The sequence below is a fragment of the Oryza sativa genome, chromosome 3 (genome assembly GCF_034140825.1).
Source record: "Oryza sativa Japonica Group chromosome 3, ASM3414082v1".
NCBI lineage: Eukaryota > Viridiplantae > Streptophyta > Magnoliopsida > Poales > Poaceae > Oryza > Oryza sativa.
The window spans coordinates 29,316,384-29,334,557 of record NC_089037.1 but is presented as its reverse complement, the minus strand read 5'-3'; the positions used below and the strand labels follow the sequence as shown (position 1 = coordinate 29,334,557).

At 41.4% G+C, this 18,174-nt stretch overlaps 1 protein-coding gene across 1 annotated transcript; it reads left to right on the top strand.

Moving 5' to 3' along the window:
- Nucleotides 1-4,125: 4,125 nt before the first annotated feature.
- LOC4333857 (uncharacterized) lies at nucleotides 4,126-11,873 on the top strand. The gene is made up of 14 exons (XM_015776766.3): nucleotides 4,126-4,647; nucleotides 5,204-5,294; nucleotides 5,378-5,462; nucleotides 5,561-5,645; nucleotides 7,269-7,338; nucleotides 8,060-8,129; nucleotides 9,351-9,396; nucleotides 9,476-9,725; nucleotides 10,004-10,209; nucleotides 10,289-10,363; nucleotides 10,519-10,588; nucleotides 10,690-10,770; nucleotides 11,218-11,297; nucleotides 11,385-11,873. Exons 1-14 carry the CDS (start codon nucleotides 4,514-4,516, stop codon nucleotides 11,461-11,463), a joined length of 1,422 nt encoding a protein of 473 aa, XP_015632252.1. The 5' UTR covers nucleotides 4,126-4,513; the 3' UTR covers nucleotides 11,464-11,873.
- The last annotated feature ends 6,301 nt before the right edge of the window (nucleotides 11,874-18,174 follow it).

Here is an 18,174-nt window from a genome sequence, read left to right as displayed (position 1 = left end):
GATCCATATAGATCTCCTCATCCAGCTCTCCATTAAGAAAAGCTGTCTTAACGTCCATTTGATGAACGAGAAGACCATGTGAGGCTGCTAGGGAAAGTAGCACACGAATTGTGGTCAATCTAGCAACAGGTGAGTAAGTGTCAAAAAAAATCTTCGCCTTCTTTCTGAGTATAGCCCTTAGCAACAAGCCGAGCCTTGTACTTTTCAATAGTACCGTCAGGCCTAAGCTTCTTCTTGAACACCCACTTGCACCCCACAGGTTTACACCCATAGGGTCGCTCTGTCACCTCCCAAGTCCCGTTAGCGATAATGGAATCCATTTCACTACGGACAGCCTCCTTCCAGTAGTCTGCATCAGGAGATGCATATGCTTCTGAAATTGACTTAGGAGTGTCATCCACGAGGTACACAGTGAAATCATCACCAAAAGACTTAGCCGTCCTTTGTCTCTTACTCCTTCGAGGAGCTTCACTGACATCCTCCTCAGAGACAAGTTCATGTGTATGTTCAGTTTGTTCTGGTGGTGTGATTGAACTGGGAATTATTTCAGAGGGTTGGTTCGAACCACTATGTGTATCCTTCATTGGAAAAAAGCTCTCAAAGAAGGTAGCATCACGAGACTCCATAATTGTACCAACATGCATGTCCGGTACCTCGGATTTAACTATTAAAAATCTATAGGCAATGCTATGATGAGCATATCCCAGAAAAACACAGTCCACAGTCTTAGGTCCAAGTTTGCGCTTCTTCGTTATTGGTACATTGACTTTCGCCAAGCACCCCCATGTGCGCAAATAAGAAAGTGATGGTTTTCTACCAATCCATATCTCATATGGTGTTTTGTCCTTATTTCTGTTAGGAACTCTGTTTAACACATGATTTGAGGTCAACAATGCCTCCCCCCACCATGCCTTAGGCAGTCCCGCGGTGTCCAACATGGCATTCACCAAGTCAGTCAGTGTGCGGTTCTTCCTTTCAGCAATCCCATTAGACTCGGGAGAATAGGGAGGCGTCCTCTCATGTATGATGCCATGTTCCTCACAGAATAAGTCAAACTCGTTCGAGAAAAACTCTCCACCACGATCAGACCTAAGCCTTTTTATCTTTCTGTCAAGTTGATTTTCAACTTCTGCCTTATAAATTTTAAAATAGTCTAGAGCCTCGTCTTTCGTTTTCAACAAGTACACATAGCAAAATCTAGTAGCATCATCAATCAATGTCATGAAATATCGTTTTCCACCCTTCGTCAACACCCCATTCATTTCACAAAGATCTGAATGTAGGAGTTCTAGTGGTGCCAAGTTTCTCTCCTCGGCAGCCTTGTGAGGCTTGCGAGGTTGCTTCGATTGCACACAACTATGGCACTTAGAACCTTTGACAATGGAAAACTTAGGAATTAAACACATGCTGGAAAGCCGAGACATCAAGCCAAAATTAATATGACATAAACGTGAATGCCAAACATTAGCCTCATCATCCACACTGCCACAAATATGGTTCACAGACTTATTGCAGAAATCAGAAAGGGAAAAGCGGAACAGGCCTCCGCACTCATAACCTTTACCAATAAAATATTAGACTCAAAAACCAACTTAAATCCGTCTCTAGTCAGACGGGAGCCACTAACAAGATTCCTGTCGATAGAAGGGACATGCTGCACGTTCTTCAGCTGCACGATCTTTCCCGAAGTAAACTTCAGATCTACCGTGCCAACACCATGAACAGAAGCATGTGACCCATTCCCCATTAGGACGGTGGAACCCCGTGCGACCTGATAAGAAGAAAACAATGAGATGTCAGCACAAACATGTACATTGGCCCCAGTATCAATCCACCAATTAGTAGATTGATTAACTGAAAAAACAGTAGGTAAATTACCATACCCGCTTCCATCTCCAGTGTTGCCAATGGTCACATTAGCAGACTTAGAAGTCTGCCCTGCAGGTGCCTTCATCCCCTTGCGTTGTGGACACTTCCTAGCCAGATGACCAACTTGGCCACACACAAAGCAAGTCCTCTCATCCTGATTAGGATTGTTGTTGTTCTTCTTCTGCTTCTTGAAGTTGGTGGTCTGCTGAGCTTTGTATTTCCCCTTGCTCTTGTTCTGGGCCTTGTGCACAACATTGGCACTGGACTGCCCACCATCGCCCTTAGACGCGGCATCTTTTTCCCGAGCTTTCTCCTCAACATCAAGAGACGCAATCAACCCCTCAACGGAGTATTCCTGTCTCTTGTGTTTGAGTGCAGTACCGAAACTCCTCCAAGATGGAGGAAGTTTTGCAATAATGCACCCGGCCACAAATTTGTCGGGTAAGACACACTTAAGGAGTTCGAGTTCCTTAGCCATGGTTTGTATCTCATGAGCCTGTTCGACTACAGAACGGTTGTCAGCCATTTTGTAGTCATGAAACTGCTCCATGATATACAGATCATTGCTAGCATCAGTAGCACCGAATTTAGTATTCAGTGCATCCCACAACTCCTTAGCGTCGGTCATATGCATATACACCTCGACCAGACGATCGCCAAGAACGCTAAGAATGCATCCCACAAAGAGAGTAGTGGCTTCCTCGAATTGCTTCTGCTGTTCAGCAGTAAGAACTCCTTCAGGTTTGCCAGTACTCACCCAGAAGCATTTCATAGCTGTCAGCCACAGAGTGACCCTGATCTGCCATCTCTTAAAATGCACACCGGTGAATTTATCCGGCCTCAGTGCATCGGCAAAACCAGCCATAGTAAAATCACAGTGCCTATAATAAGGTTTTTGGATTGTTGAGATTATGGGCATATAAGGATTTAATTTATTCCATAAATAAATCATGACATTACAGATGAAAACTAGCATGAACGCATCATTAGATCTACACATGTAAACTACGCAGAATAACATGAACAGATCAAATATGCGCAACATATTGAACACGTACCGAGGTGACGAAAAGACCGGCTGCTTGGTCGAAACTTTTCGCAGGTGTCTACGAAGGCACGAAACACGCGAGCGAAGAGGAAGGCGAGCCGTCGCGAACGAACAGGGAGCAGTCGCGCGAAGCGCTTCCCAAAAACCTTATTGCCGCCTTCTCCCGGTGCAGGACGTCAAAGGCAGAGGTTCCGGAGACCTGCTCTCCCGATCGCTGGTGCACGCCGGCGAGCGGGATGGAGTAGTCTACGAGCGACGGCGCAGTACAGAGTAGGAGGCAAACCCTAGATTGATTTTCGCATATATTGCGTGAAGACGGCGGGTCGGTTTATATAGAGAAGGGTCGCTTGATCAGGGCGCCCGCAATCCGGACTCCACGCCGTTTGCACGCACCGGATTTTTCGGAACGTTTCCAAAACAAAACGAATCCGAATTTGCAGCAAAACAAAAATGCAAAAGGAGGCTGCATCTGCGCAAGGGTGAGGAGCCAATTTTTCGGACCATTCGACGCGTACGTCGTGCACGCGCGCCGCCTGCCCTGCCCTGCCAGGCCAGGCGAGCGAGCGCGCGCGTGTTTCCCCTCTTCTCTCCACCACACATGCTTCAAGTGGCTAGGAGGGCATCCTCCCTTTTAAGGAGGTCCCCCTCTCCTAGAATAAGCAAGGTGGTACTAAACTCCACATGCATGCCATCCCATGAGGTGGGCTTTTGTGATTTTCCAAAGAATTAATCTTCGAGTGGGCTAAGGCCCATTCATTAATTCCAACATAGTCATTAGAGTAGACATGGGCAGTACAAAACTATATTTATTTTAAAACAGAGGAAAGGAAGTATTTAATAGCCATTGCTTGATTGCCCACTCAAGGTTAATGACCCCGGAAGCACGGCCCCACCCCAATCCTGCGATCCATCCACCCATCCAACCGCTCATCAACCTGGCGTGCGGGCAGGCGCCACCCACCGCCCGTCGTCGCGTACCCGCGGACACCGGCTGCACCCCGGCGCGTGGGTGCGAGAGCGAGAGCGAGACCGCGTCGCGGCTGGGCTGGTCGTCCTCCTCCCTCGCCCCGTGCGGGTGGGTGTGCCGTGCAAGCGACGCCGAAACGGGGACGGATCCACAAACGCGCACAGCGAGCGAATCCGCGGCAAAAAAAACCCAACAAAACGGCGGCCAACAAAAATATCCGGCTCGTCGGCTTCTCCCCTCCACCCCCCATCCGTATCAGATCCAAATCCAACCCATGAGCAGCCAGCCAGCCAGCATCAGCCTGAGAAACATACAAGTTTTACGACTAAAATACAGTAAAACGCAACGCACAGAAGGAAGGATAGATACTTAGAATCATCTAATCACACTCCATCTCCAGCCAAAAGACTAAAGAAAAGGGCTAGAGTCTAAGAGGGGAGAGAGAGAGAGAGAGAGAGAGGAAGGAACCCTTCGTCCTCGTCGCCTCACTTTTGTCTCCCACTCCTTCGTCGGCGGCTCGGCTCGGCGCAGGCGCAGCGGGGAGAAGACCAAGGAGGAGGGAGAGGCGGACGCGGGAGCGGAAGAGATTAATTTCCAGTGGGGTTTGGGGCGCGGTGAGGAGGTGAGGGATGCAGCGGCGGCGGGCGCAGACGTGGGCGGGGGTGGGGAAGACGGCGCAGGCGGCGGCGGCGCACGCGGCGCTCTTCTGCTTCACGCTCCTCCTCGCGCTCAAAGTCGACGGCCGCACAGCCTACTCCTGGTGGTAACGCTCCCTGCTCTAAACCCTAGCTAGCACCCTCCCCCGTCCTCCGCCGCCACGGGCCTCCGCTTCGATCTGGCTTAGTGGTTCCCGCGAGATTGCGAGTTGGGGGTGGAATTAGTGGCTGGCGTAGTGGTTTTTTTGGGGGGGTTTCCATCGGATGCAGATGCAGGCTGAGGGGGGAATCGGACTAGTCCTTTGCGTGCGGTTGAGAGTCGTCGCCTGCTTGTGGTGGTCTGGTGAACTAATTTTCTCCACCAGAACGATTCAGCTCTTTCGTGTCCTTGTGTTTGGACATTGATGAGTTGATGTAGGCATTTTGCTCACGCAGAGGGTGTGCTTCGGTTAGTCTTTAGCTGATGCTGGGCCACAGTTCCTGGTTCTACTGAAGGCTGCACTTTGAGAGCTCGTTCTTATTTGGTTATGTATTTGTTTGAGTAACCCAGCGCTCTTGTTCCTATAATGATGGTAGCAGATTCAGAAGACATTGTTGACTGCTTTGTCTGTAGCAGTGAAGGTATTAATACCGAATGCTAATTCTGCTATTTCCATCATGCAGGATTATATTCATCCCTCTATGGCTATTTCATGGCATTGTTGCCCGTGGAAGGTTTTCAATGCCAGCCCCTTCGCTTCCTCATGGCCGTCATGTAAGAATTGGTATCAATTTCTCTAGTTAGTATGCACGTGCTTACCCCACATTTTGATCTGATGGGTTTCTATTTGTATGTAGTGGGCTCCTTGCCATTCAATTGTTGCAGCGCCGTTGCTTATTGCGTTTGAGCTGCTGCTTTGCATATATCTCGAAAGTTTGAGAGGTAGGTTCTTAGGTTATCTAGATGAGAGAAGCTTTGGCGACCATAAACGAATTTCCTGGAGGCTCTTATACCCCTTCTCTCTGTTTGTTCTTCCGCAGTTAAAAGTAAGCCGACTGTTGATTTGAAGATTGTATTCCTTCCTCTTCTGGCCTTTGAAGTGATTATTCTTGCTGACAATTTCAGGTAATGAATCTGAACAATTATTTTGCATGCCTTTAATACTGTATCAGTAAATGCACAAACGCACTACCAATTGGCACGATTGTATGTGCCTTACTGTTTTATCTGCTTATGTATTCTGCAAGTCTTAAGTGCTGAATGTAACTAGTTTTTTTTTCCAAGATTGTTTTTCTGACTAAGCAGCTAGCACTTATAAACTGTGCCATGAACTCGTAATATGTCCTAACCTATTTTTGGTTACGTCTGGGATTGTAGTAAGACGACCTGACCTATTGTCAAATATGGTATGCACCTTCAAGAGCAGCTAACGCGTTTTAGATTATAAATTTCTTGCAACCAAAAGAATTCAATTATCTGGTGTTCTGTTGTTCTCAATGGCCGGTTCTTGGTGTCTGTCTTTTTCTCCACTGGAAAGAATACTGAAATTACTCAACTGCCTCTTTGTTTATTTTTGCACACTGCTTAGGCTGTGTTCGCCAGTCCACGTTCCCAACCGGAACAGTACGCGCGGAAAACGGAGCGGTCCATTAGCGCGTAATTAATTAAGTATTAGCTATTTTTTTTTCAAAAATAGATTAATTTGATTTTTTAAGCAACTTTTGTATAGAAACTTTTTGCAAAAAACACACCGTTTAACAGTTTGAAAAGTGTGCGCGTGGAAAACGAGGGAGAGGGGTTGGAAAAAGGGGTGCCGAACACAGCCTTAGTCAGGTTCAATGATATCTTTCTGTTGGTTGCAAAATAAATTAATCATGATCATTATACTCATATGGTTTCTGTTGGTTGCAAAATAAATTAATAATTATCATTATACTTGACGACTTGGTATGTAGAGGGTAGCACTAAGTGCTTGTTTATCATTGCTTGTTTGATAGCAGGTTGAATTATCTCAATTACAAATATACTCAAGTCTACTGTTGATATTATTCTTAGTTTTGTTATTCCGTACAACATTTTTTTTGCTACATAATAATAAATGGTGGCATTCTATCCAAAAGTTACAAATGGTGTTTTTAAAAGGTAAATTTCGCAATACTGAACTACCATTTGCAAAACTATCGCAAAAGACACATGTTTATTCACAATTTTGGAGAACTACACTTTTTAGTTGCAAAATGTGCAGCAAAACTACACTCCTATCAGAGAAACAGGTCTGATAGGTTGGGCCCTCTCATCAGTCATCAGTATTTCATCCGGGTTGTTTCTGTTTCTGATGCATGTGTTGGTTAAAAAGAAACAGCCTACACATGCAACACTGACTAGTGGACCTAGCCTGTCAGGCTCATTGGCATTTTCAGTAATTTAGTTTTGTGAAACTTTTCACAACCAAAGGTATTCCTCCGAAATCGTCGCAAAAGTGTGTTTGCGATTGTTTTAGCGATGGCTTTTGTCTGGTTTAATGAAATTGAATCATTGTTAAAATTTAGCTTGTCACACAATCAGTACTGTTGTTGGTATGCAACGCATAAATTGGATGCAATTCATAAAGATATGTGCTGACCAAATCATGAACCTTAATTTGGCCAAAAATATCTAGAGATATTAGTTGTTAATACAATAGTAGCGCTAAAGTTAATTTGGATGTTAACCTTTATTTTTTTTCCTTGCATTGGTTTGACTATTCAGAATGTGTAGAGCTTTAATGCCAGGAGATGAAGAAAGTATGAGCGATGAAGCTATTTGGGAGACACTTCCTGTGAGTATAAGTACTAGTAACTAGTGGTTCTTTTTAAGAAATTATCTCCATTAGCTTCAATTTGAGCTTAACTTTTATTTACTATAAGTAACCATACTTCTACCAAATCATCTTATAAAAATATATTAGAAACTTTTAAATACGATGATAACTAAATTAGAGAGCTGAATATCATGCAACAAAATGCATTATTTTTCAGTCCATTTTTAGTGGAATACTGGATTGGAATAATTTTATTGATAAGAATAAATCAGCTGCAAGGATGAAAGTAGAATCTCATGAACTTGTCAATTGACGATGCTGTATTTTCACATTATGGAGCCTATATGTTGGACTTGTACCAGCTTAATATGGGTTGATGATTTATTAAGTTTAACAAAGCAAAACATATACAGTGAACAAATATTCACTACATAATGAAGTAAATTCTGTTCAAAGTTTAAGAGAATTAAACCTTGATCAGGGCTTGTGTTTATAGAATTATGGTTTGATCATTTCATTCTATCTGATACTCTATTTGTCACAGCAGAATGTACCGATTTACATTGTAATATTTCACACCGATGTAAAGTCTATGAATGAATAACATTGTGTGTGGCTCTTTTATAAGTTATCTATGATATCATATTTCTTATCTTGTGCTGACTGCCGTGTTCTAGAATAGTGTGGACTATACACTGTTCTTTTCATCTTATATGACACGGCTTCTATTTGCTATCAGCACTTTTGGGTTGCAATTTCTATGGTGTTTCTTATAGCTGCTACAACCTTCACACTTTTGAAGCTGTCTGGTAAAGTTTCCTGGATCTCCTTTTTGTTTTTTGACCTTCATTATGGCATGTCCTATTTGTTATGTGTTTTCAAGCACTGTAGACTGTAGAGTTAAAAAGTTTGCTTCCTTGCACATGACTAATATTGTTTGTTTGTCTGCTAAGCCTCTATAGTTGGTAGGATATGGCTTTCTCAAAAGTCGCTTCATTGTTTACTAGAGTGGTTGTCACAATGACATTCTTCTAAGAGTGATTAGGTAGTTGCAAATGAGACAATAGTTACTAAAACAAGATTAGATTGTCAATTAACCATAAAATCTGGAAACATTACATTCAGCAGCTTGGTTTTGAAAGCCAGGCAGTTTTCTACTATTTGGAAATGGCTGGTGATTTCACCTGAACTGGCCGGGTTTCTATTTTTGGCAGTTTAAAGCATAAATTCGTGCAAGTTAAAACTATCTTTAGTATAAGCAATACAATGTTGGATAGAGAGCAAAAAGATATTCCTAGGGTTCCCGTGATGTGAAGACCCACCAGCTGCTTTCCCATTCACATGCATATATGCAACATTTTTCCATGGTTTCTCACTCTAAAGAGTGTAATCTTCCAATTCCCAACACAAAATCGAAGTCAGCTTCTCCACACTGAATCAAACTCCTTAATGCATTTCATGTGGTCGATTTTCTTTGACGATACTTTCAATTTGGTGATCTATTACAGTTCTTTTTTTTTTGGTATACGCAAAAGACTTGTGTAGCATTAAGGAGTTTGAATGTTACATCCCCTGCCTAGCTCCATATAGCTGGGCAACTACCTAATGAGTAGTACAAGATTAATTCTCGTGATACAATTGTGCGACCTATGTGCCAGAGCGATGTTAGACCACAGATTGAGCCATCTTTGCTCCTGCAACGATCCAGAGTCTTGCCTCTGCGGTGATTGCTGCAATCACCGCATCCAGTTCCTACTTTCCCAATTGAAAATCCGGTCCTTCAAGATTACCCAAGCGACCAGGATCCATCAAAGTTCTGAGTTGTTCCAGTTACTAGGGGCTGCTTTGTCTGCCTCCTCCATGAGCTTTTAAGTGCTACTTTTTAAATCAAATCATTTATTAGTTCGATGTGATAAGAACAACATGTTCAGCAAACTATCTTAGATTGTACAATATTCAGGTTTTTATTTCTCTTCGGCCTAATTTTCCTCTACTCTGAAATGTTTTGTGATATTATTATTGCATGACAGGTGATGTTGGTGCTTTGGGATGGTGGGATTTGTTTATAAATTATGGGTGAGACTAGTCTCAATAGCAATTTTCTTTATTAACGAGATCTGTTATAATATAATCCAGCACCTTCTTTTTTGTACAGAATCGCGGAGTGTTTTGCATTTCTTGTTTGTACTAGATGGTTTAATCCCATGATTCATAAATCTCCTAATCCTGGGGAGGCTAGCTCATCATCAGCGGCAATTAGATACCGTGATTGGGAGAGTGGTCTTCTCCTCCCATCACTAGAAGATCATGAACAAGAGAGGCTCTGTGGTCTTCCTGACATAGGAGGTCACGTAATGAAAATACCACTGGTGATTTTCCAAGTTTTGCTTTGTATGCGCTTGGAGGTACGTGTCATTTATATATTTCTATTGGGTTACATATGGTTGATAAACTGGTAGATGCACTTGTAGACAGACATTGGATGGGGATTGGGGAGCTTCCAGGAATTGTTTTTTAATTATGTCATGTAACAGAACACAGTAACACTATTTGGAAAAAATGCAAAACAAGAACTTTGTCCATTTTCTGAGTTCGTCTAGGGGGTCAACGCTTGTTAGTGGCTTTTTATCATGAGCTGGATCAATAATAATCTTGAAAACATCATTTGCTTTTGTTTTTTCAGGGTACGCCTCCTAGTGCTCAGTATATTCCGATATTTGCACTGTTCTCCCCACTGTTTATTTTACAAGGCGCTGGTGTCCTTTTCTCTCTAGCAAGATTGTTGGAGAAGGTTGTTCTACTATTACGAAATGGACCAGTTAGTCCTAATTACCTTACAATCTCATCAAAAGTCCGTGATTGCTTTGCTTTTCTTCATCGTGGTTCAAGGTAATATTTGATAGCTATTATGAGCTACTTCTCTATATGTTTGTTTTCTTGTTGGCTTATCTTACTTTGCATCACACAGGCTTCTTGGTTGGTGGTCTATTGATGAAGGCAGCAAAGAAGAGCAAGCCCGGTTATTCTATACTGAATCTACTGGGTACATGATAGTTGACTTCAGCCTGTTCATATTGTTAATTTAGATCCTATTAAGCTGGTCAAGTTGTTTCATTTCCTCTATGTTTACAGTTCTTTTTGCGCATCCACATCCACTTTCTATACTGATTTCCTGCCTGGTTGCCTTTTGGTTTTAAGGTACAACACATTTTGTGGCTATCCACCTGAGGTAGTCAGGAAAATGCCTAAGAGGGATCTTGCAGAAGAGGTTACATTCTCTCTTTTCATTTTATTATTGTTTACCTTATTAATGTTATGTGCACTCTATTTTATCATAATATAACTATTTTCCTACTTATTATCTTTCAGGTATGGAGGCTCCAAGCAGCTTTGGGAGAGCAATCAGAAATTACCAAATGTACCAAGCAGGAATTTGAAAGGCTTCAAAATGTACCATCTCCTTGTGACTTGTGAAGTTTCATCATTTTACATTATATAAATTGGTGCAATACATCCTATAGACATGATTGAGTCCATTAACTTGAGGACATGCCATTTAGGTCGCTCAGCTTACACAATAAGATCACATATGTCTGAGTCGTTCATGTTTAAGGAGACTTATGTGATATAGCCTTGAAACTTTTAGCAAACTACAATTTTAGGTACCGAGAAATATTGAATTATCAAGTTTGTGGGTTCAAGTGGGACATCCATACAACTCTAAGAAACTCATTTCATTTTAACCTTTTCTGTTGTTTTATTTAAGAACCTAAGTCACTACAGCTCTATGGCACTAACTGAAACTTCCAGAGAGGCAGAGAGCGCTGATGATGATCTGTTGGTTGTCTGACCGGCTCTTTTTCCTTTGTTGACTAAGTACTTCCTTTTCCATTTCAGGAGAAGGTTCTTTGTAGGATTTGCTACGAGGGGGAGATATGCATGGTCTTACTTCCTTGCCGGCACAGAACATTATGCAAGTATGTTTCCAGTCACTTGTTAAGCCACTTTGGATGCTCTTACATGTTGATTTGGAACTGACAGTTTTGTTGATGGTTCTGTGATAGGACTTGTTCTGATAAGTGCAAGAAATGTCCAATCTGCCGTGTGCCCATTGAAGAACGCATGCCCGTATATGATGTTTAAACTTCGCTAACTCAGATGAACGTTACAAATTTGTACATGTTGGTTGTGCAATGTCGCGCCATGTAGTCTCAATCACAACTTTAAGCTGATTGAGGTTTGCACAAGTTCAGAAAGGTTTACCGAATATGGAGAAAATATAAAGCATATCATGTCTAACCAAAAGCATGAAAAGGTAGTTGATGATCATTTTGCCGGTTACAATTATGTACTGTAAGTATGTCATCGGTGGTTTTAACTTTTTTTTTTGGTGATCGATAGATGCTCCAGTTAGATTGTGTAGCATCTTCTCAAGTTTATGCATTGTCTGAATGTAAATAAGAATATTGTCTTGTTTGAGTGTTGTAGTGCTCTTTGGTTGAGAAGAGTAGAAAAGAAAAATGTAAATCTCCCTCCCCATGTTTACCCGGTTAGCCATCTTTTGGGCCCTGCTTGCAATTGCGTCCGATAGAACAAAACATCTCATCGAGCTGACGTTATCCAATTAATTCGTCCTCTCGGCGAGGGGCCATGTGGCTTGTCAGGTTGTGAAGGGTTGCTTTTGTGCATACGTTGAAGCTATGGTAGTGTCCTGCATAATTGCATATGGTCTTGATTCTTGAGCAGGTAAATACTTTCCCCGTTTCAAAAACAAACCAACCTTGATCAGATTCTGTCTAAGATTAGTTGTGTTATATCATATTTTTTTTTTATTAAAGTTGGTTTATTTTGGTACGCAAGAAGTATATGTTAAGATTATTCATTTATTCTTATTGGTTTACGACATGCCGTTATGAATTGTAAGGATAGGTACTCCTAAAATGTGAATGTACTGTAAAGTGTACTCCACATGTGCCGGAGTATGCCATATTGCCATCCGGTTGCTTTGGTCGGCAGAGCTCTCATCAAAGTCTGCGCACTTCGATCTCGGTGGGCTTATGGTGGTCCTATCCAAGTACACTATCCAACTACAGCGTCGGCAGCTGCTAGAGCATTTTAGACAAGTCAAAGCGGCCTACTCCGTGCACAACAGAAGCCATCTTATCACCAAGTTTGCAGTTGTCACTCAATAAGCATCTTCATGATGGACGCATGGCACTCTGAGAAATCGTGTTTATAACCTTTTCTGTGCAACAGAACGATCTTGCTAGCCATAGCACATGATCAACATCATACCCATAGCACATGATCAACATCACTGATTGATTGCTAGAGGCAAGCTTACCCTGCAAGTTCATATACCCTTGGTGGTAAGATACTTCCTCCGGTTTTAATTACTGAGTGGGTAACCAAGAATCAACTGCTTCTCTGCATTAGTTCTCTTAGGCTTACTTTTTTTTATTGTGCTCCCATTTTACTCTAGGTCCTCTAGTTTACAGTTTTTGTTTTGACCATTTTATCGTTTTGTTTCAGTTTAAGTAGGTTGGGTTATGTTCAACCGCTCCTTTATTTCGCTGTACTTTTGGCTAGGTGCACTAAATTCAACATATTGTATACATGTCCAAACTACCGTGAGATCCTCATAAATAATTGGTTGCCAAATAAATGGGTAGCGCAGGAGATCTAAAAATGGATGCATGCGGAAGGCAAAGGTTTAGACAGATTCAGACACTCTCGATGAGAGAGAGGTAATACTCTATTTCTGTTTAGGGATTGTATTCGCTAGATGTATATTGATATGATGATCTGATAGTGCTTATCTCGCTATTGTTCCCATGTGCCTTTGAGGGGTTCCCTGCTAACCTTATATAGGTTGGGGGGCAGTGTCATAAAGAGGAAAAATCTAGCCGGACATGGCATCGGTTTCATAATCAATATGGTAGTATCTGATCGAGACTCTAGGACCTGCCATAGAACACAAGGCAATATTGTGACCGAATTATACTATATTACATAATACATGGATTTGGCCCACCTCATATCCCTAGTCAAATATGAAGGTCATGTTGGTACCCGGTACTCATATTCTCCACAAATGGTCTCGTTGGAAGAACTAACATATCGATGTCTATATATGGAAACCTAATGATTGTGGCAAAATTAAAAAAAAAGACAAATAGCCTTGTAATAATGAATTTTTGAAACTTTTTTCTTTAATATTCGCTGAAAATTTGTGTTTCTATTTGAGTCATACGACATCAAATTCTCATATTCCTCGGATGAAAACACTTCTACAATTCACATTCGGTGAAGGCAATTTGTAGAAATGGTCGCTTATCAGTGCGTAGAATTTCTCTAGAGAAAAAAAAAACTAGCCAACGAAGTGAAAAAAAACCCTAAAGCTTATCATAAAATAAAATTGAAAATGTAAAATTATGTGAATCCGGTTTATGATTAATGAAACAAGTATATATAGTCGCCAAAAATGCTTATATTTATCAATGAATTTTAAATGAAATGTTTGTATTTATATATACACGGATCAGGAGTACTCCCTCCGTGTCCCCTCCTAGGTTACTTTTTTTTCGGATGGAGGAAATAGATCGGGAATAGATAGGAGCAAGTATAATAATAGGATGTAATCCGACTAAATGCTGAGGTGGAGGGGAGAGAGAGAGAGAGGAGAAGCAGGTTGTAAACTTACAGCCGGCTTGAACCTAAGAACCAAGAAACTCTGTGAGAGAAAGATAAATGAGTCCTATATTAATTGTAAAGAGCTAACTATTATATAGGTGGGCTGAGAGAAGGCAAAAAAATAACCTTATAGCCAACAAATGGACTGTATTATTAGCCTTGCTCTAAATGGTCTAAAGAATCCACTCAGAGCAAGTTTAATAGTATAGCCCACTACTAACTCCAATTCATCTATAGCCGATCTAATAGCCAATTCATATAATAGTTGCTTACTATACTATTAATATATGGTCCCACCTGTCATACACACATTGCGTCTTGGAGTCCGTGCTGTAGCTAGCTATAGATATGTAGCCCGCTGCTCTTCTATCATCTTTTATCTCATTAAAATATGTTTATAACTGGCTAATAGTCTGCTATTGTACTTGCTCTTATCTACCTCGCTGATGGATCACACACACCTTCACATTTTCCAATGTGGTTATTTGGATTTGAGAAGTGCGGTAAAATCTTTCCTAGCTAGATCCCGGCCCCCTCTACTTTCCTTGCCGGGCTGCGTTGCCCTGTTACTGAATAGTGACGCTTTTAGAACATGGGAATCTCTGTTCATCCCCTGTTGATTGCTCTTGCACATGTTGTCACACTGTTGTCTTTGCCCTGTCAATCGGTCCCTTTCGCATTAAGAGGCTACGACTACTAGTGGGTCAAATTGCTCGTCTTGAACCTCAGTGGGATGCATGCATGGCTAGCTAGTGAGATCAGGCATATACTCCTACGAGGACTACCCTGAAGTGACTTATTTGTAGGCAACTGCTTTGTTAGTTGGGTGATGTCTTGTGGGTTGCCTCTCGAGGAAGAGACGTCAAATTGAAGTGCCTTTAGCCTTCTCTTCGCCAATTAGGATTTCAGATGATTTGAGGTGAGGTGTGGCCATCATGGATCGCTGGATAAGCATAGTCCATGCAATGCTTTACGGAGTATTTCCCGAGGAAGTAGTATGTGTTAAAATACTCCCTCCTGTCATAAATATTTAGCCTCTCATTGTTTATGTTTGGGTTAATTTGATCCATTCAAAATGTGCCAAACAGAAAAAAATATGATATTACTATTCGTGATATTAGTTGGGGCCAGCAAAATTTTCTAAATTTAGATCATACCATCGCCGTCATGTTTTCCGTCACACTCTCCTTCCTTCTCTTCTTTTCTTCTCCTCTCCTTCTCTGTCAATGGGCCGCGCGCTTCTCCTCCTTAGAGCTCCTCGCGGACCGTCGCCACACCCGTCGTCTGGTTAGGCTGGGCTGGGGCGGTGATGGAGAACACGAAGGCGGCCCCGTTGGTGTCGTCCTCCCCGTTCTCCGTGTTGTCGCTCCCGGCTGCCGTGGACCCACGCCCGACGTTGCGAGCACCCCCACTACTGCATCCAGGCCTAAGCGTCGCGCCGAGCTGCCGCACCCGCTCTAGCGGCACGTTGGAGTGGACTCCAGTGAAGACGCTCGCTCTCATGGCCAAGGTCGTGGTGATCGACGATGGGTGGTCCCACTCCGTCTCTGCCTTCCAAAAGTGGGCTGTCCTCGCGGAGAATCTCGCTGGCTCCTACTTTGTCGCCGCCACGTCGTGAGGAAGGGCGCGGGGGGAGGGTGGCTAGCGAGTGCAGGCAGCGGTGGGAGACGGTTGCTGCGGAGCTCGCGCCGCCACCAGGAGGAAGGCCGGGCTCCCCACCGAATTCGACGCTGAGCTCAAACGAGGTGGATAAGGAAGAGAAGAGGGGATGGTGGAGGAATAAGAAGAAATTGACGTGTGGGTCCTACGTCCACAATTATTTTGGTCTATATGAATATGAAAACCGTGACGACGATGGTATAGATCTAATTTTACAAAATGCGACTGGTACCCAACTGATATTGCGAATAGTAATATATTTTTTTCTAATTTGGCACATTTTTGTAATTGCATGATCAAATTAACCCTTTATGTTTTGGCTTATTATTCACAAGCAAAATTTAAATTCTAAAACTTAATTTAAAGTTGATTTTGAGGGGGTTTAATTTTTAGCATTGGTTTTTAAATCGTTACGGTAAAAAAGTGTGATACGAAGGAGAGACTTAGCATTAATTATTGAGAGGGAAGAAAATTGTGAGGAAACCTTATGTGCTAAGGACTCGAATACAGGCGGGTGGCTTGCTCCGGGTAGTTCTCTGCCTGCTGAGCTATCAACCATTTTAAACAACAGCTAAGGACACACCTATATGAATTATTTTGGGTTGCTGCGTTTATTTCTCAACGGTTTATCAACCATAGCAAAATATATTAGGCTGTTGACGTTTAGGACAATATTTGTTTAACTTTTATAAATTTGACCATCAATTTTGTATTACAATATGTCTATAAAATTTAAGAAGTTCATGGTACAATAATATTATTTGTTGTTAAGACAAATCTACACATACCCATTTTTTTTCCGATCGGCTGGAGAAAGTATAATTAATTAAGCACATTACCCACTCTTTCTAATCAACTTATGTTTCCTTTGGAATAGAGCAATTTTGGAGGATTTCGTAATAATTGAGCTAATTTCTATAAAATTCTTGTAAAATTCCTACAATCCAAAGGAATTAATCATTAAGATTTTTAAGTTGAATTAACCGGTGCAAAGCTGAAGGTTTGAATTTGAATCATGTCAAACAATCCTTCCTATAGTCCATCCTTGTGGTCTACTTCCTCACCTTTGACGAGCCCCTTTGGAACACATGATAGAATAAATATCCGAATAGAAAAAAAATGTAGAAACTGAAGTGGCACGTTGTTCTAATTTTATAGGGAAAAGGCATAAGAAATGAGAAGAGAAACCCTTTGATTGCACCACGGGAAATTTTGAACCAAAAGAATTCTAAGAGTTATAATATCTTGCTCCTATGAAATTAGGTCGCAGAGATGCAATTATATGGAATATTTTCTATCTTTTCCTACTAATTAACCAAATTAAAGTACTTTATAGGAAAATTTTCTTAAAGTTTAATCCTAGAAAAACTTTTGCCAATACTTTCATTTCAAAGGAGGCCTGAGACGGAGAGAGCTCTCCACGCGTGAGGAGCGTTGAATTATAAAATGTAAATTGTCCACCTTTAATCCACTAATAATGTTTCTTCTATGAGAAGGAACAATTCAGATTCTCTGCAGTAGTGCACATGCAGTATTACTCACTGACATGTGGGCTCGAGGGTCTGTGGGGCCCACATGTCAGTCAGTACTGCACAAGCAGTGCTGCAGAGAACCCTCACTCCAGGAAAAGAGCCTCCAAATGAGGAGTCTTGAAGTATAATTAAGTAATCCATCAATAATAATATAGTAAATTTCATCAGCGGTACACGAACTTATCAGGTGGGTGCAATTTAATACATGAACTTGTAAAACGTTCGTTTTGGTGCACAAACTTGTTTGGTGCATGCGAATAAGGTCAAAATCGCACGGCAAGGTTAATCTTATTGATTTTGTTGTTGATTTAAACTCTATGTAAATATGTGTTTAATTAAGAAGGATAAACATATAATAAGGTATAATGATTGCATAGAAAATAAAAAACCGAGCAATGATGTAAGGGATAGAAACAAAGAAAGATAAAGTGAAAAATAAGTTTATAAATATAACCTTTCTACTGTGTGCACGCACGTCATCTGCTAATTTATAATTTATAATGTTCAACATAGAAAAACCGGTCTTGTCGTGCCATTTTAGCCTTAGTTTGTATGTACTTCCTCCATCCATAAAAGTTGCACATATTACTTTTGACACCAAGACCAAGGAGAAATTAAATCACCTTGGATATTACAAAATCAAGGAGTGAATGCAAGCATGCAACCAATAAGTATTTAGATGACTCCTTGGATTCTAATAAAACATTTAATTTATCTCTTCATTTAAGTCTTAAATGCATAAAGACTACAAATATGAACAACTTATTTGGAAAAACTCAAATATGAAATATGTGTAACTTTTGTGGATGGAGGGAGTATCAGACAAGTGCATGCACCAAAACGAGCATTTTACAAGTTCATACACTAAATTGCACCCACCTAACAGGTTCATGGACCGCTAATACAATTTACCCATAATAATATTTCACCTATAGATTTCCTACTTCTATTATGCCATATACTCACTTTC